The 19,671-nt window shown below is 45.9% G+C and overlaps 1 protein-coding gene across 3 annotated transcripts in view; it reads left to right on the top strand.

Annotated features, from left to right (window-relative positions):
• Positions 1-19,671, top strand: part of EHMT1 (euchromatic histone-lysine N-methyltransferase 1) — a 123,179-nt gene that overhangs the window by 57,366 nt on the left and 46,142 nt on the right. For 2 of the 3 annotated variants that reach the window (XM_010571034.1, XM_010571033.1), the window contains exons 2-4: positions 2,658-2,745; positions 14,532-15,088; positions 17,740-17,781. In XM_010571034.1, coding sequence (XP_010569336.1) covers positions 2,658-2,745; positions 14,532-15,088; positions 17,740-17,781 — 687 coding nt within the window. The remainder of the gene's footprint in view (positions 1-2,657; positions 2,746-14,531; positions 15,089-17,739; positions 17,782-19,671) is intronic. The other variant, XM_010571035.1, reaches the window with a different exon arrangement.

Raw genomic sequence — 19,671 nt, 5'->3', positions numbered from 1 at the left:
AGGTGCCGCCTTGGTTAGCCTTGCCTTGGCACTCAGCTTTTTCACTCTCACGGGAAAAAGTGCTGGTTTCTCTCTTGCCTCTCTTGGTGTTGGAAATTCTGCTTTGAGAGCTCTTGCCGCTGGCCAGGACCCAGAGCAGCCCCGAGCTCCTGGTAATCGCAGCGAAGAGAGAGGGTGGTCGTTAGCTGCCGAGGTCTGATTGACTCCAGGGTTCCTGCAGTGGCTTTTCTTCAGGCATCATGGGCTGAGCAACAGCAACGCCTCTGTGGAACGGAGAGTGTGGATGATTTGTGGAGTGGGGGTACTGCTTATAAAATAATTAAAACCTAGAATCGGATGGCTAAGAATGACCTGCTGGAAATCCTGGGGCTTCCAGTATGAGTCAGTTTAATAGCAGGAATATCAAGACCTTTCCTTGTTGCAACAAAGGTTGGGGAAACAAGCTGGTCCCTGTTAGACAGACTGAGGCTCTTTATTTGCTGCTGGTGTCTGTGGCGAGGGCCTGGATGCCCCTTCCAATGGGTGGGAGCTGTGGTGCTGCGCTTGAGCCCTGGCTCTCCGCAGTTCTCTTTGCATTAGTCTTGCAGCAGGGTAAGTCCATGAGAAAAATGAAGTTATTCCCAGTCTACAAGGAGTCTGGCTAGAAGAGGGGTAGAGTTTACAAGCAGATGTTTGCAGCAAGGATATATATTATTGGCTTAGCAAATAAATAAAAAAAAAAAAGCTGATCTGTGTTCAAACTTTGGGCTGTGTTTTTACGATCGTTTCTTGATGGAAGCTGTTCGCCAGTGTCTGCTGGAGGTATGTTCTGTTTCAGGCTATCTGATCGGTTGGCTGAGCTGAGGTTTCAAATCCTTACAGCTTGCTTTTTGATCTGTGTCTGAAAATCCGAAGGTGGTGCGCTTGGGGCATGAGTTCCCTCTTGCTGAGAGCATCTAGATGCGGCCGTGTTTGCTGTTTGCTTGCGCTCGGGGGCAGGCAGCCACCCACAGCCACCTTCCTCCTCCACAGAGGAGCAATCCTTGAAGGTGCCCTTAGCTCTGCGCAGGCGGGCCTGGCAGGTGGTGGAGGCTTTCCCAAGAACCTGTGCCCAGCCAGCGTCCCTTGAGTTTCCTCCTTCCCACCAGCTGTGTGTTGCTTTGCAGATAGTGGCATTTAGGTGCAGGGCAGGTGGTCCTGCAGGCACCAAGGGGCAGGGACCCGGTGCTGGATGAGCCCTTTGCTGGCTGCATGGGGCGGGGGGCTGCTGAATTCGGGGTGAAGGAAGACCCCATGCCGCAGTACCTGCCAGCACCTGGCATTGCAGCTGAGTTCACATGGAAACAAAAATCACAGGGTGGCTGGTAACAGCAACATCAAAGCTCATCTCCCCTGCTAGCTTCGGACAGAAAGCGGCGTGGGGAAGGGCGAGCTGCTGCTGGAAATGGTTTTGGAGCTGATATGCCAGGCTTCGCATGTGCTACTTACCTCTTTTGCTTGCTTTATGGGAGATGGGCAGGTTGTTTTTTTTCTTTCTTTATCACTCAGTGCGCTTTAAACCTTGTGATTTGCATGGCTGCAGGCACCATCTGCTCTCCGTGCTGGCCTACAACAGTTGGCTTGACCTGGGCTTATTCTTCTCCTGCGACGCAGGCAGCGTGTGGTGAACCCTTCACCCGGCCTGGCCCCAGCCCCGAAGGCGGACATCGCTGCCTCCCCGATCACGCTTTGCAGCTTTGCAAGGCAGTCGCCATCTTTACCTTTCAGACCAGCTTGTCTCCTTAAACACAGAGCTGCGTCAAAGGACCCCTTCTCTTCTGTGTGTGTTGGGGATTTTTTTAATACTTTTTTCCTTTTTTTTGTTTTGTTCCCTTTTTTTGCCTTGTCATTTAAAAAAAAAAAGAGAGAAAGCGACGGTGTTAAGGCTGCAAACCTGATCTAGCAACGTGACTCCAGGCATGTGAAAGGCAGAGAAGATGAGCAGGTGTTCCCTTTTTCCAAAAAAAATTAAAAAAAAAAGGGGAAAAAAGGAAAATTACTTTCTATAGAATTAAAAATAGAGCTCATTAACTTTAATAAACATGGATGTTATGAATGATGACTTAGCTGTAGCTCACTGAGGGTTTGCATTTTGTAAGTTACATTTGAATGAACTAAAAAAAACAAACCCCAAACCACCAAAAGCATACTTGGGCTATAAATGTTGGTAAATCATGTGTAATGAGAAGTTTGATAGATCTGCTTCCCCCCACCCAAAACCTAAGAAGTTTTGGGGGAATAAGGGTCACCTCCTCAAGACACATTTCATGACAATTTTAATCTGTTCCTCTACAGACATACTCAGCTGGATTCCAAAGCATGTTACACTCAGAAAAACTGGCTGCATCTTAACCGAAGATCTGTGAGGTCGAAGCCCTGGGCACAGCTCAAAGCCCCTCTGCTTCTTGGGCGAGACGAGCTGTCAGCTGGGGCCAGCCTTGCTGTTTTTTATCTTTGACCTGTGCCTTGGTGGCAGTTTCCTGGCAGCATTATTTTGCAGAACGAGGTTTGCCCATGATGTAAACAGGATGTGTCCATGATTGTGTCTTCTTTTAGATGCAATGTGTGTATGAACATTGAGCTAAACCATGATGTTTCTTTTTTTCCCCCCTCCCCGTCCCTTCTCTCCCCACCCCTAGCGAACAGTGCTGAGTAAGGGAGAGACAAGGAAAGACGCCTGCATGAAGACTGAGCTGCTGAAAGATATCACCAACAACAAAGAGGAAGGTGAGCACCTGCCTTGGTTGAGGGCCAGACCTTGCTCGTGAGGTCAGCATGTGATGGGAGCAAAACTGGGGCCTTGGAGATGTGCTCTGTTCCCCAGGGGTCTCAGGTGTGCTCCCATGAACAGAGTGGTTCTGTTCTCCTGTGTTTATTCTGAGCAGGGCTCTTCCCCAGAAGAAGTAAATTTGCTTTTCAGTCTGTCCATTGCCACCCACCTAAAGAATGATATCTAATTTTCACTTCTGCTTTGGTGTGGCTGTGACACGCAAAGGAGTTACTTTGAACCTCCTCAGTGTGACTGGTTTTAACTGAACTCTGATCCCCACCACATGATGACCTAGCCCTTTTCCTCCCTCTATTAAAGTTAACTTTCTGTTTTCCTGTGAGTTTCTCTGTTGCTCCAGAACAGGCACCAATCGCTGCAGGATGGCCAGTGGGGTTAGACACTCCACACCTCGTGCCGTTGTGGGATGCTTTGTGGCTTCTGCATTGTTTCTGCTTGCTCTTACTTTGCAGGATGCGGCGCACATATTAATTTGACAAAGTCTTTCCTGCGTGGTTGTCTGTGAATTGCATGCACACAAATCCAAGAGCTTAATAAATGTGTCAGTGGGATTAGGAAAAAAACCCCCACTGCCCTTTATCTCCCCACCCCCTGCCTTCTTTCCATGCCTTTAGTATTCCTTGACTAGTTACTTCTCATTGCTCTGCAGGGATTTGATGTTCTCCTTTCCGTAATAGAGCATTAGAAAAGCACTGAACCGGCCCCACCAAAATACCTAGTCTTAGCTAGAACCAAAATTTTGGACTTAATTCAGATGTGTGCGAGTACAGCATTGCTTTTTCTTTCCTTTTGGTCCAGCATAATGTTTTGTGAAGCTGCTCTAGTTAGAAAGTAAAGCTCAGAACAGGCAAAATATTGAATGCTTTGTCAGGTGTGGCCATGGTGCTTGCATATTAACTGGAAGCACGTGAGTGCTGCTGCTGCTGCTGGTTGCGTATGGACCTCTGTCTGTGCAGACCAGAGACGAAGTCTGAGGTGTCAGTAGGAGGTTGCGTTGCCCTGGGAGGAGACTCTCACTTTGATCCCTTGTCTTGCTTGGCTCAGGAGTATAAAGCTAGTTTATTTAGTTCTTGATTGATCTTAAGGTAAGTGTCAAAAGTCTGTGGAGGTAAAAATCCAGAAGAAGGGTGGGAAGAGAGACATTTCTGTGCCTTGTATGTCTTGACTGATTTTGACTTAAAGCAAATGCTGTGTATCAAAAGGAAGCTGAGAACCCTCCCTGTGCAGGAACAGTCTCAAGGCTTCACGAGGTGCTCAGATTCCAACTGCTTCAGCTTATTGCCCAGTTCTGTTACTGGGAAAAGAAGGGTCCTAAAATGTGACTTGCATAGTCTCCATTCTTGTGGTAATGTTCAGATTGTATCCTTCTTTTCCCAAGCATACCATGTGTGTAAAAGACAATGGTTTGCATGGTCATTGTGCTATATGCATTGTTCTTTGCTGACCTTCGTTACCCAGCTGTGATCGTCATAGGAGTTCAATTAGTTAATGTCCCTAAAGTCTGTTAATAACAGTGTTTAGTGCTGGCAAAGAATTTACATTTTTGAGTGTTGCGTGAACATGAAATCATTACAGCAGACTTGCAAAATGGAATGAAATAGTTTCTTTGAGCCCTGTTTCCTGACTCAGGGATGGGTGGCAACATATGGGGCTGGGATGTGTGGACAGGGAAAGCACCCTGAAGTCTGAGATTTGTCTCTTCAAGTTTATTTGAACAGTCATTTTCCTTTAGTGAGGAGGATGGGACCAGTACTGTTTAATATCTTCATCAGTGACATAGACAGTGGGATCAAGTGCACCCTCAGCAAATTTGCAGATGACACCAAGTTGAGTGGTGCGGTTGACACACCTGAGGGACAGGATGCCATCCAGAGGGACCTGGACAAGCTCGAGAAGTGGGCCTCTGTGAACCTCATGAGGTTCAACAAGGCCAAGTGCAGAGTGCTGCACCTGGGTCGGGGCAACCCCCAATATCAATACAGGCTGGGGGATGACGGGATTGAGAGCAGCCCTGCGGAGGGGGACTTGGGGGTACTGGTGGATGAAAAACTGGACATGACCCGGCAATGTGCAGTCACAGCCCAGAAAATCAACCGTATCCTGGGCTGCATCAAAAGAAGTGTGACGAGCAGGTCGAGGGAGGGGATTCTGCCCCTCTGCTCTGCTCTGGTCTGGTGAGACCCCACGTACAGTACTGCGTCCAGATCTGGGGTCCCCAGCATAAGAAGGACATGGACCTGTTGGAGTGGGTCTAGAGGAGGGCCGCAAAGATGATCAGAGGGCTGGAACACCCATCCTGTGACAACAGGCTGAGAGTTGGGGTCGTTCAGCCTGGAGAAGAGAAGGCTCTGGGGAGACCTTACTGCAGCCTTCCAGTACTTAAAGGGTGCCTATAAGAAACATGGGGACAAACTTTTTAGCATGGCCTGTTGCGATAGGACAAGAGGTAATGGTTTTAAACTAAAAGAGGGTAGATATCAACTAGATATAAGGAAGACGTTTTTTACAGTGAGAGTGGTGAAACACTGGCAGAGGTTGCCCAGAGACGTGGTAGATGCCCCAACCCTGGAAACATCCAAGGTCAGGTTGGATGGGTCTCTGAGCAACCTGATCTGGTTGAAGATGTCCCTGCTCATTCCAGGAGGGGTGGACTAGGTGACCTTTAAAGATCCCTTCCAACCCAAACCATTCCATAATTCTATGATTCTGTGATGCGTGAGAATGGGAATCCGCACAAGTCTGCTGGTGCTTCTGGGTTCTAGTTTAGGCTGAGCTGCTGCAGCAGACTGATCGTGTGTTTGATGGGAGCCATGGCCTGCAACGTAAGACTAGATCTGTTCTGGATTTTGTTCCGTTTGGGAAAATCCCCTTGGCAGGTTATGTGTCAGTATTGAACCTGGGATCTAAAACTTTCAGAGGCTTGAACTTGGAGATCCAAAGACTGACTAAAGGTGGTGTTTGGGCTAAAGACTTAGTGTGGATTACTGTATTTTTCCCTCTTTTTACTCCCCCTTGACTCAGAAGGGTACAGATGCTGAGGTCAGTATCAGATCCCCATTTGAACTGTGTTAGTACATACCATAGCTCTGCTGCTGCCTCTCTGAATGGCCTTTTATGAGTTACGCCTCTACGTACAAACTTGTGCTTTCTCTGTGTCCAAGATGAGCCAGGAAATTTGGGTAGCTTGTAGCCTTGAATGAGATTTAGGGGTCTGTCCCCCAAGCAAGGCACATCAGCACTGCTGCAGTAGTGCCTGCGACTGCTGTCTTGTGTCACCACTGATGAAGATCATCATGTTGGAGATCTCCATGGAGATCTCCTGTTGCAGGGAAGGCTCATACTCCTGTGGGGCAGTAGCTGAGCTGTCCCAGTTTATAATCTGCTGTTTTAAGGCAGTTCATCCCCTTTCTTGGTTGTCCTCAGCATGCTAGCCTGTCATTTGTGACAACGCAGTACCTGCTGCCCCAGGGGATGAGTTGTCGGTGCCATCTGGCTGGGGCAGGGAGCTGGGTGGGTGCTTTCGGGGAGCAGCCTGGAGGTAGGGGGTCCTTGGGTGGGCAGTCATGGTGTTTTGCCCTTTGTTCCTTGAGTGGAAGGTATTGCAGAAATGCACTGTTGTTACCAGCTGGGATGTCCTCTTCTGGCTTCATCCTGGCACTGATAAAGAGAAATAATTGAACTATAAATTTAACATAGTTCTGTAGGAACAAGATCTTTGTGTGTTCCCAACACTTTCATTTCCAATTCTGGGGTTGAGTCCCAGCCTGTATAAAACCCTGTGTAAGTTGCTCACTAGGCTCAGTGTCCCCTTCTGTGTAAAATTACTCAATACAGATAGAAAAAATGCTGTGGATGAAACTGTTTTGTTGTCCATGGGGAAATGTTCCAGTTCAGTTTTATATGTGGGAGTGGGCTTAGGTCCATCTTTTCCTCTGACAGGGAGGGGAAAGGGGCAGGGAAATGGAAGAGATAAGTGGAAAACAGTTGCTCTCTGTTTTATTAGGCCATATTGTCTTTAGTCTGACTCAGAGAGAAACTTAGTAAAAAGTGGTGTCTTTGCAAGAATTGCAAGTGATTTCAGTTCCCCTCCTAATGTACATAGCTCCTAACTCCATGCTGTATCTTGCTTGACCTTTCAAAGCAAACTGCTCCTTTTCTGATTCCCCAGCCCCAGAGATGGAAAGTTCCACTAAAGCAGTGGTACCAAGGAGCAGGAAGGGGAATTGGTAACCAAGTTCTCCACTAGCCTCAGTGTTTCTGAGACTTCACCCGAGGCAACTGTTTTACAAGAGCCACGGTGCTGGAGCGTAGTGCTGGATGAGATGTGCACAGTCACTTTGCTCTCAAATAAACTTAAAACTGCTTTTAGAGAGTGTCAGGCTTTTAAATTCCTGGAGGGGCCTTTTTTCTTTTTGGGGCTTTTGTTTGTTTGTTTGTTTCTTTTTCTCCCTCTTACTGCAGATAGGAAGCTGCCGTGTGTGAGGAAAGTGCTGCTTTCCACGGAGCAGCTGCAACCTTTGCATTCCCAGGTGCAGAGATGGCTGCTTTGAAAGGAGAAAAAGAATAATCTCTTTGCCTTGACTTACTCAGCATGGGATCCCCTGCTGAGACTGACAGCCAGGAGATGAGACAGAGCAAAATGATGCTTAGGTATTTTAGATGTTCACCCACATGTGCACCCAGGTGCTCCCCATGTTCAAGACCCCTGCTCCAGGGAGGCTGTGCCCTGTGGCAGATAGGCTGCAGCAGCAGAAATGCGCTCAGAGCCTGGCAGTCCCAGAGCAGGAGCATTCCTTGGTCACAGATGGGCCTGGGGCCTTGTGGCCAGTGCTGTAACACCGTGGACCTGCTCGCATGGCAAAGGAATGAATTAATTTCACACAGGCTGTTCAAGTGCTTTGAGTCACTGCCAGTATTCACAGGCAGCCCACGGGCAAGATGCTGAATCCCATTTACCCAACCTCTGTAATCTCAGTATTGAGCATTCACAGCAGAAGTTGTTTTTCTTTTACTTTTCTTTTCCTATTTTGACTCTTGGCACTGGAAAGATGGGAGATGGGAAGCAGTGACACTGCTGCAGGGTGACAATGCTCCAGGGCACTGGGAGGGGTGGCATTTGTGTTTTGGAAATACAGGGCAGACTCTTGGATGGATATCACCCGCCTTCATGGATTTAAAAGGGGGTGGGGGGAAGAAGAGACCATCAATAACTCACCCCAGAGAGGAACTTTGGCCTGAAACACTTAATTATCTTCATTTTTTGGCTTTAAAATGCTCCGCTTTTTGGCTTTAATGATAGAAGTGGTGCTTTCCTTTCCAGTTAATACAGGATCTCCAGCCACCAGTTCTCCCTCGTCTGTATGGTTTCAGCCCCCATCCCTTTGTCATCGTTTTTATGTCAGCTGTGCTTCTCTCTGCTTTACAATTTTCCTTTTTTTTCACTTTGAGGAGGAAGGGGGGATGGAACTGTTGTAATACAAGGATTATAGGCAGGTGCATTTCTCACTTCTAAAAGTTTATCCAGCAGGACAGTTGGGTATTGAATAAATGACTGTGGCACCTGTGGTGTTTTAAAGATGATCTGCAAAGTGCTTAAGGTAAAAAATCTGTGAAATGTGTGTGTATATAAATATAAATATGCAGTACTTGTACTGCTGTTCAAAACAGTGAGCTTTTGATTTAAGCTCCGTCTTTGCTTAGTTCCAAGTTTGATGTTTCTCCTGCAGCAGCTAAAGCCTTGTGGCTCAGCTGCAGGTATGGAGCTGCCCTGTGCTCTCTGCTGGGACCACTCGAAATGCATGGAAAATATCATGCAAGACATCGGCAGTTGGGTGTCTGACCTCTGCCAGTGCACAGCACAAAGATGTTCAGAAAAACATGTAAAAGTTCCAGATCAGGTAATAGTGCATTTGCTTTTAGGATATATTTTTTAATTTTCTTCTTCTTTCTTTTTTTTTTTTTTCTCAGACCTAGTGATGATTGCAGTTTGGCCTGGAGTATAAGGGCTCGTAACACTTGCATATTTTTCTTACTTTGTTTCACTAAGCAGTGAGATCTGAATTTAAAAAATATATTTAAGACTTTGGGTGTTTTTCAGAGCATTCTCAAAGTAATACAGAGTTTTGAGTTGATCATCTGGCTGCCTGCATATGGAAAGTTTCTGGTGGCTACTCATCCCCTTTGGTCTCTGCAGAGGCGATTCGGTTCCCTCTGGCTGTGGCCGGGATGGCTGGTGGGGACCGTAGCACATCTGTTAGACAGGCTCTGCCCACAGGCAGGTTTTGGCAGGCTGAACCGAGCTCTGGCAAGCTCCGGGACAGGACTGGAGCCAGGTCTGGCCCTGCTGGAAGGGCTGGAAACCCAACAGGGAAAGGCAGTGGAGAGGAACCAGCATTGCAGGAGTCTGAGCTGGGAAAGCAGAGGTGGGTTTCGTTTTGCCTAATTTAGGGTGGGGTTTTTTTTTGTAGTTATCATTCTAATTCTGAACTAGTCCAGCTCATTTCTGCTTAAATGTGGTAGGCGTGTCCAGGCGGTGATTAGTTTATCCAAAGATAGATGTCTAAAGTCAGACTGTGCTTTTTGAGCTCTCATCTCCTCTCCGTTGGTCGCAGCGGTGGCTTAGGGGCACCCTGGGGTTTGAGATACCTTTTAGACACCTAAAATTAGATGAAGTGTCCTCATCCTGTCTGACTTAGCTTTTCCCCTCCTTTCCTAAGATTCTATTCTCTTCATGGGAATTTTAATTCAATTTTGAATAACGGTATTTAGTACTGAGAAGAAGACTTAAGACCGAAACTGCTGCAGAGGGTCTGCTTAATCCTGGGGAGGAGTGAGAACTCTGCATTACTCTCAATGAATTGTTAATTCAGGAAAGTGATTTAAATATACTACTGATTATTCTTTGCCATATGGAGTCGCAAGGGTAATATATCTGCATAATTTTCTGAGTCTTAAAGTTTCTTGTGTTACTAAAATGTAGCCAGCTCCTAGAAGATACACCTTTACTGAAGTTTGTTTCAACTTGGTATCAACTTCAGATACCTGCCTGGGAGAACTGGCACCATAACAGAAAATAAATCTCATGGGCAAATTATCTATCCTACACGTTACTCGATTTTAAATTAATACTGAATGCTTGGATCGGGGATGCAGGCAGCGTTGTGGTCAATGTGACAAGCTTTTACTGCTGCATATGCTGTAGGAAACGCATAAGGGAGTTCTGAAAATACTAGGATGCTTCTAGTAAATGAGGTTACGCTTCTGTGGACATAGGCTATATCTTTCTACCTTTTGTTTTTTAATTAAAGAATGATTGTAGATGAAGGAACAATGAGGGAGTTGGAGAGAAAAGTGAATGTGGAAGAAAACATAGTTTTGCTCTATTTAGAAGGAGTGAGTACTATCAAGTTGTTAAGTTTTAGAGAAATACCGATTTTAGGTTTTTATTCACTTGTACTTGCAGCACAAGAGCAGAAAAGCTGTTGAACAGCATTTTTAAGATGAGAATTCATTGCCACAAGGTGTATTTGAAATCAACATTTTAGCAGGTTTACAGTGAAATTTTTTTTTTTTTTGATAATGAAAAAGGGGAGATGAACAGGTCATGTCAGGAACAAGTGTTTCTTTAGCTGTCTGGTGCTGTTGAAGAGCTTCTGTAGGCTATTTTATTCAGTATTTCTCCATTGTGAGGTTCCTGCTGTCTCTAGTTTCTGTTCCCATCCCCATCTGTAGGCCATATTTCAGAAAAAAGTGTAAATATATATTGAATTCTGTCTATTCAGCAATGCTTGTAAATGTGCAGTACTGTAAGTGTGTACCTAAGACTTGTTGAATGTGGTCAGGCTTGCAGACTTGTCCTGTTACACAAGGCTGGAGCACTGAGTTAAAGGCAGAGCATCATGGCAAGTAGAGCAGTAGCCTAGCCTGGGAGGACAACTCCCATTTTCCTATTACCAGACCAGGTATTTCAGTTGTAAATACCGTACTAGCTTACTCGGGTTACCACATCTTATTAAGCAACATAGCTCCTGACATAAACTAGTTCTTGGTAGAGGCCTCTTTAATTCGATGTTCAGGTAGGGCCCTGGGGATGACGATATCTGCAGCTGGTGTTTTGGCTGTGGTGCTTCTTGCAGGAGCCTTGTGCTGTACAGGAACTCAGTTTGTAGAAAACAGTGCTATTCCAAAGTATTTATGGATTTGTTTTAGTGCTGCCAGAAAAGGGAGCAGGAGGATGAAGATGATCTTTTCCCAAAGAAGCCCATCCCAGCAGCTCAAGACAGTCTTGCCTGTGGTGTCTCAGACCTGTTGAAGGCTGGAGAGGGACCTAGTGTCTCTTCCCATTCAGTCCTTGGCCTCCACTGATTCTTGCCAGCTGGCAAGCCGTGTGATGACAGTTGCCATAACAGCTTTTGTCGTGTGGATGCATGTCCATTAAGCACTGAATTGTGACACTGCAATGCATTTTGCTTGGCCTGCTGAGCGGTGGCAACACTGATGGTTGGGGTTGGAGCTGGAAGCCCTAGGGCTTTGCTTTGCTCTGCAATGTGTGCATTTACGACAGGGCAGAGGAGGTGTGTAATCCTGTTAAATCAAAACCATACCCCTGACAACTGCTGTCAAGTTCTCCAGTTCTGTGCAACTTCAGGGACAATGAAATTTCATCTGTTTTGTCAAATCTCTAGTCACACAGATTTGGAAGTCTGGTGCCTGTTTATAGGGATTTGATGGCACTTCCATAGTCAATCACATTGCATTTTCCACACTTAATGAGTGTGTGTGTGTGTGTGTGTGTGAACTGTATGTGGGATTTTAATTTTAGCCTCATGGATTTTTCATAAAGTCCATGACGCTTTCTGGAGTAATGCAGTTAATCTTTCCCCTAGGGCAGTGGTCTAATTTACCTTGTTTTGGTTACCTTCATGGCAGGTAGAGCAATTTTTGCCCTCTGCTTATTCAGTTTATCTAATAGTCAGCCACTGAAGTTATTTGACTGGTCTGGTGGGAGTGCGGACTATTTAAATCAACAAATATTGAAGGCATTCGGCCAGGTACCTGGTGCTGAGCACTGGAAACCACCATCTGTGGTTAGGGAGCTCGTTTTTTGTTTTCTTCTGGCGCTGACTTTGCTGAAATAATTGTTTAAGTGACCACAGCACAGTCTTTTAAAGACACCAAATGCAGAAAGAGAAACAAGGATTGAAAGAATGAGTGCATATCTGTTGGCTCCTTCTGCCCAAGACTTTTCAAATAGTTAAATAACAGTGAAAAAACTAGCACTTCATCTTCTCCCAGAGTCGTTGCTATCCAAAACAAACCCTTGTGTGTCTTACCAGAGCTTTCAGTACACAGAAGGTGGTTTGGGTGGCGAGAGGGCAGCAGATGGAGGTGATGACTTTGAATCGTGCTTGGAGAGCCACTCAGTTACTGCCTACTGGAGATGGGGTTTCTGCCTCTGCCCCCCTGTATGTGCTCCAGCAAGCACCGGTGGGCTCTTTTTAGAGGTTTTGGAGCTCTTTTTGAGGGCTCTGAGCCAGCAGAGTCCACGCGGGAGGCAATCACAGGCTGGGTTGCCTGGGTTTGGGGGGAATGGACTGCTTAATGCAGGTGTGTCATCAGGAAAAAAGGCCAGAGTTGAACCCTAGGGAAGAGTTACCACTTGTCATCAGGGTTTGAAGACACTTTCCAGTAAGATGCTTTGTGTCCAACATCTGTGGCTTGCAGTTGGAAATAAGGAGCAGGACTAGGACTATCCCCCTTGTAGTTTATGAGTAGGACTAGGCTGGAATAAGTCAAGCGCTGCAGCAGGTCTTTGAGACCCACCTGGACAGAGCCCTGACCAACCTGGTTTGAATTCAGCATTGACCATGCTTCAAGCTGGAGGTTGCATTGGATGGTCTGAGGGTATTGACCAGTTCTAAGAGGGCTTTCAGTTTGATGCTGGAAATGTTTGTCTTTAAATCTAAGATGAGCACCAAAACCCAGGAAGTTTGGGGAATAATACAGTTGTTTCAGGTACTAGAATGCATTGCTTTTAGAGTCTAGTACTGCAGGTGCTGTTTGTGCAGAAATCTGTATCAAAATCTTTTAGGTCAACCCAATGGTAAGGAGTTGGACTGAATGAATGCATTAAAAAGGGGTAGAAAGAAGGGGAGGTGGGTAGGCCCTCAAATAGTTGGGGAGAGATTATTTTCCCAGTTGCCACTAACTGGAAAGGGAATTTGGTGCTTTTTGGGAAGAGCTGTTCTGGTAAGCTGTGCTTACCTGCTGACGTTTGCACTGAGCTGCCTGTCCTTGGGGTCATGCAGCAAAGCCCTGCAGAGCTCAGCTTTGAACAATCAGCCCAGGGATATTGGACTTGAAGTTCTAGGATCCAGGATCTTGGTTCTTCTTCATGCTTTAGCTTTGCATCAGGTTTTTGTCAGGTCAGCAGAGACACTCAGAATATTGTTTTCCTTGAGTGTTTGGGCTTCAGGAGCAGTGTGAAATGAGATGCTGATACCCAGCATGCTGGTATGGCTTGCAAAGTTGTCTCCAGTTTGACGCTGGGCCCTTCTGAATACTGTAGGTGAAAATTGCTTTGATTCAAGCAGGTTGTAAATCAGTCCTACCTGCTTTGACAGCCCACTTGGACAAAGCTTTCGCTGGTACTCCTTGTGATGCTTTTCATAACTGTCTGGCCTCTGAAAGGAAAACAATACAAGGAATCCCTAACAGCAGGTTGATTTAATCGTTTTACTGATCGTGCCAGTGAATTGTTATCACTCCTAGTTGCCTGGGGAGCTGCTAGTTTGTCATGTCGGAAACATTTCTGCAAGTACGTGGCGTTCATACTTGGATTTTCAGCTCGGGTCTGAAATCTCTAATGGGACAAATTCATTGATGGGGGGAGCATGGAAATGTTTGGAAGGGAGAAAAATTTTTTACATGGACACTCCTGTTTTATCTGTGTATGAGCTTTTAGTCAGTCTGCAAAAATCTTGCTGCATTTGAATCATGTAATTATTTTAGTCTAGAATTGCATTTAACCTGTGAATTGCATTCACCCCTGTGTTTACTCTGGCTATTGCCTCTGAAATGACGCCGTGAATCCTGCTCCTGTGCTTGCTTCGTCCCTGCAAAAGAGCCGGTCTTCACTGGACAACATTGCCAGGAGAGCTGTGATTGCCAGGGAGTTATTCCTTGTGATGTTTCATGTAGTGGCAGAGCCCTGATGTAGACATTTGGCTGCTGAGCTGTGTCTGTGCTACAAAAGCTCACCCATACAGCCCTACCAGCAAGGTTTTCTTGTGTCAGTCTAGCATTGTGAAGGGCTTTGCCAGAGATCTGAATGCAAGATTGGGTAGCGTTTTGTTTGACATGTGAGGTGTTGACATATGGTCCAATAAATGTAGTTATTGGAAAAGCTAAAGATAATATTTACCTTGAAAAGTCCATAGTTGGGAATAAATGGCCACATCTGCAGCTGAGACGAGTAAGAATGAGTGCACTGCTTTCAGGTGAGCCACCCATCCCAATTTTCACCATCTGACGATCCAGACAAGCAGGTCAGGTAGGTGAGTGAGCAACCTAAATGGATATATATATATAGCAAGCAGTTTTCTGGAGGAGAGGTTTGCTCTTCGTTAGCCACTGTAAGTAGCTGTACCTTCTCTTTGGAGTTTTGATACTGCTTGTGACCCTTTTCTTTCTCCTCTCTTCCTCCTTATCCTCCCTCTTTCTCCAGGGTTTAATGCCATGGCTGCAGATGAAAGTGCTACAGAAAAGCAAGCGGGGGAACCAAAAATGGCAGTAGACGGTGAAACCAACGGTTCCTGTGAGCACAGTGAAGCTGGTAGCCACCCAAACCCAGCTAAAAACACTCAGGACAATACGAAAGTGAGCCAGCAGGACTCTAGTACTAAATTAAATAGGATAGCAGAAAATGGTATTTCTGAACGAGATGGTGAGACTGGGAAGCAAAACCATATGAAAGCTAATGACTTCACACAGACTTCTGTAACAGGGAGCAATGGATATATTCTAACCAAGCAGATGGCACAGGAGCAACCTCTAAGGACTACCAGCACCTTTGCTTCTCTCACCGGCCATGCTGCAAAAACCCTTCCAGGAGGAGCAAGCAAAGGGAGAACTGTGGGCTCCTTTTCTCAGATGCAAGCCACGATGCCAACCAAGCTTGGGGAGGGCAGTAAGGACATGGATGCTAAAAAAGCCACCGCTGCTAATGCTGAAGTCAAGGTCCACAGAGCACGGAAGACAATGCCTAAACCCACCCCTAGCCTGGTAATGTATATGCCCAGCAGTCAGTTCTGCTGCTGCTGCAATTGCTCTTGGCTTTCTTTGAGTGCATGAGAGGGATACCTTGCTGCATGGGAACACATGTAATTCAGAGGTGTCCCACTGAGTGGATTGATTTTTTTTTTTTTAATACATATATATATTTATTTTTATTTTTTCTCTTCCTACAGAGAGACAGAGGTGTTAAAAATAGAGTCACATGGCCATCATCAGCTGTGTTCCCCAATGTGTTTCTAAATATATAATTGATCAATTACCTTCTCCAGCAGATGTATGTGAGACACTAAATGGCCTTTCTCTCTTGGCTGTATTGCTCGTCAGCCGTGTGCTGAAATCCAGAGCTGCTTGTGAAACAAATTAGATTTCTACTAAGTTTGACCCAAAGGAAATTAAGCATAGCATGTTAACTTGAGGCTTCTCCTAAGCTTGGAAGCTGTCAAGAAACTGATATGTTAGGCAACTTGATTGCATTGCTGTATCATTATAGTAGTAAACCAGATGATGTTTTCTCTCTCTCTGTATGTTGCCTGTAGTAATGCAGCTTGTTCAGAAGTCTTCACTCCAGAATCCTTAGGGTTGGATCTACAATCACTTAATAAAACAGAGCTCTGCCTTTTTTTTAGGAGGGAAAGGGAGATGTGAAGTCATCTGGTGTGTTCATAGTGGGGTGAACAGTAATGGGCCTTTCTTTGTTATTGGCCAAGTTTGGTTCTTTTGGTTATTTTTTTTCTCCTTTTGCCAAAGGTAAGGAATAGATACTGGAATAGGCAGATCTCCACTACGAGCACTTGGTCTCCAGCCTTGTGATGCTTTCCATTTAGCTACAATGAGCTAGATCCTATCATTGTGCTATGTCTAATGATGGAGAGAGACTGGCTTTTAGGTATCCTGCACCTTGGTCAAGGAAACGATTGAGACCCCTGCTTGGCAGTGTGAGTCACACCCAGAAATATATGGGAAGTTGCTGCAGCTTTATAAATGTTGGTGCAATGGATTGCTGTTAGTTACCAGCATATTATGGACCAAACAGATGCAAAGTGATCCTCAGATGTCACCCACGTGTTGCAGCACAGCAATAATATGATGCGAAGGTCTCAAAGCTGTGAATTGCTGTGGTCTGGAGCAGGGGAAGAGAGAAAAAAAAAAAAAAAGATGGGTGGCACCTAGCCAGCCACAGATGGGGAAAGGTGCCCTTGGCTGCGGCACCACCTGTGCCTCCGGAAGCAGGTGGGAGTCCAAAGAGCACATCAAGATTACAAACCTCGTGGGCACCCAGCCTCAATAGTAGGGCAGAAACCACGCCTGCCACGATTTCCCAACCATTCTCCCAAACCGCTAATTTCCCCTCTGTCTTCCCCTGATTGCATTTGAATTCTCTCGCTCTCGCACCCCTGCTGTGTTTTCTGGCTAGCAAGCGGGGGAAGCCCAGATGCAATACATGCAGCCTGATGAAAATCTCGCATAAGGCTGTCTCTTACCCAAACAAGGCTTCGCAACTGAAACTGCCTCACAGCTTTCCTCCAGCAGCCTGTTGTGCACTTAAATTAGGTCGGGCAAACCCCCAGACCCATGTGGAATTTGACAGGGAGAGATCCCTTGGGGCTGAGCAATTGAAAGAGGCAATTCCCTTCTAAAAGATGACTGCTAGGTTAGGAGGGAGTGTTTTCCTCATTCATATTTTATGATACTTCAGAAGAATATTTTTATGCAACCCCTTGGGCTTCAAGGTTTGTCTCTAGAAAGCTGTGTGCAACCTTTGTGAATGCTTGTAGTGCTCCGTTACACAAGTTGCTGTGATGGTGCTGTTGATCGTTATTTGCTCATGCAGTAACAGCGGCTTCAAAAACCAAAGCCTGCAGTTGTTGGGCCACTCCAGAAAGTACATAGCTTGTCCTCAGCACCTCTGGCCATTTTCCTTGGGCTTAAAATAGAGAGAGAAACAAAATTCACAAGAAGGATAGTGAGAAGAGGCTGTTCCCATGTTCTCGGCTCAAGCCTCTGCATCTGAATGTGAACCCAAGATTTGATCTCATTTCTGCAAGACAATAAAACATCTGTTTTGTTCAGCCTTCCTGATAATTACTACCTAATTTTCCCCCATTGTCTTTCGAATTTACATGCTATTTTCTTTTGAGTAGCAGAATCCTTGCTAGTTGTCATTTTTCTGTCCTGATTATTTCTTTGTTGAGCGGCTTATAAGAGGCTCATCAGCACAGCATTGCAGTAACTTTTCATGTACCAGCCTCCATGTTCACACCTTTTCTCCTTCAAAAACACCATGATAGCAGGTGCTGTATTCCAGGAAATAAATTGTGGAAATCACCCAGAAGATGACGTTACAGGACACAGTAGTTTTCTTTGCTAATATTTTTTAGAGCATTTTTGGTTTTTTTGGTAGACTGTTCTTGCAGACCTGTGCTGCCTGGGAGGAGGGGGGGAAGGTATTTTGTTGCCTGCAAAGTGTAATCATTTGTTCCTCACGGCTCCTGCAGAAACCCACTGGGGCCAAAAAATTATTTTCTGTAACCCAGTAGCTGTCAGGGGACTCTGGTAGTCTTTTCCTGCACATGTGGATTGGTCTTTGAAAGGAAGAAGATAATTTTCTCACAAATTTAACCAGCTTTTTCTCTGTTTAGGATTTGCTTCCTGAATTGGGATCGAAGCTGAATCTGAAACAGGTGACAATTTTAATTGATGTTGTCGCATGTTAAGGTGGTTTTTGAACAGAGACCTCAGAAGAGTTGTTGACAGCATCGTTTCTGCTCTCCTTCTGAATAGTGCAGTAACACAAGCGTTGCACCTTTTAGAAGAATCTTTCTTTCCTTCCTAATCCATTTACAACCCTATTAAGAACTCAAAAGTTTCCAGGGCCAGGCAACAGACTGAAAGGCAAGTGTGTGTCTGTGTCCTGTGCTTGGAGAAGGCCCCTCCTGCTCAGAAACTCCAGTTTCTGAGCTTAACATCACTAAGCCGTGTCTGGAAGGGATAAAGGATGATAAAGGTAGTGAAAGCATCCCATAGTTATCTCGTGAGATAGGAGGAGCAGATGGCTGAATTGGGAATCCCAAGTTATGTTTCCATTCATTACTTGGTGACCACGAGGCTATAGTTTGAGGTGTGTGTCTCTGGTAGTATTTTTTATGCTGTGCAGAGGACTGGGTCAGGGGAACTGAACTGTCAGAAGAAATAGCACAAAAATCTGTGAAATTAGTATCTAAGCCTGATTCACAGTGTGAGCCCAAAACATAGGGTACCAATTTAACTGGGGGAGACAAAGCCTGGGCAGGAAGGAGGAGCTTGGAGCAGGAGATGCTTTGCTTATGTATGTTGGTGTTTCTACCAATATTCATCAAACTATACCTTTAAACAGCATTGCCACTAAATATCTGATCCCAGGCCCGGTAAGCTGCTTTCTTTCTGTGTGCACACAGGTGTTGCTGTTGCTGCAAAGTATTATTTTCCGTGTCAGTGCCCAGCAGTATTGTGGCAGTGTGCTGACGTGGTCTGTGGGTTGCTCTGCAGAAGCTCCTGGCCTAAGAACATCTTGTGTTCATCTCTCGGGGCCAGGCAGGTGGCAGTTGGTGGTTTGCAAGCATCTGGGATTGCTCAGCAGGCTCAGACCCTCTAATATGCAGAAAACTCAAAACAAAGGGCAGATCCTATTGGAGATGGAGATGGGGATGGGGATATTGTCTCCCTGGCCAGGGGCGGGGGGTGGTGATGGATAAAAAGAAGAGTACATGGCACAGTGAAATAGGGATCCTCATCTGATCACAAGTGCTGCTGTCAGCTTGTCTGAACCTAGAAGGTGCACCCGTCAAGGACCCTCTCCACCCCCAGGTGTGCATGGGCGGACTGGAAATGTGAAATCCATGTGAGTGAGCTTGGCCACAGTTAAATATCCTCTATGGAAAATCTCCTTCAGGAGTGATGAGATCATAGACTACCATTGGACTTCTTAAATAGAGGAGTTACTGCAGAGGGAGGTAGAAAAGTGAGTGTGTAATGTGCTGTACTTTTCATTTCATGTTTAACTGGTTGTGCTCGCGCTGCTGGCACAGCGGCGCCAGCTGAAGGTGGCTGCCCCAGCTGCTGACCGCAGCCTGCAGAAATAGTCCCAGTCCCAGGTCCCCAGCAGACCTATTTCTGTCAGGAGGCTTGCTATTGAAACTGGTTTGAGCTACCCTGCTTCATTCTGATGGATGTGTGACACTCCCTTCCCCTGGAGCTGCTTGATCTAGGAGGGGAGAAAGACAAGGAGTGGGGTCTGTCCCGCTGACCTGGCAGAGTCCACACCTCAGAACGATGCTGGTTCAGAAACCCATTAAATGCAGGTTTGTAGCTTGGTTTAGGAACATCTACACTTAAACACAGTCTGCCTGGCAGCCTAAACCACTATGATTTTATGCAGATACGTGACTGCACACAAATCAGTGCAATTGTAATCAAGTCACACTGGAATCCCTCTTCTAAAGGGCACGTGTTAATCTGCAGATAAGAGGGCATTAATAGGTGGATCAGCCTTGCAGCTTTTCTGATCTAGATTAAGGCCAAAGCCATGCAGGTTT

This window comes from Haliaeetus leucocephalus, unplaced genomic scaffold (genome assembly GCF_000737465.1).
Source record: "Haliaeetus leucocephalus isolate CR32 unplaced genomic scaffold, Haliaeetus_leucocephalus-4.0 Scaffold306, whole genome shotgun sequence".
In the NCBI taxonomy this organism is placed as follows: Eukaryota; Metazoa; Chordata; class Aves; order Accipitriformes; family Accipitridae; genus Haliaeetus; species Haliaeetus leucocephalus.
Note: the sequence above shows the minus strand (reverse complement) of the source record. Positions and strands in the feature narration are given on the sequence as shown.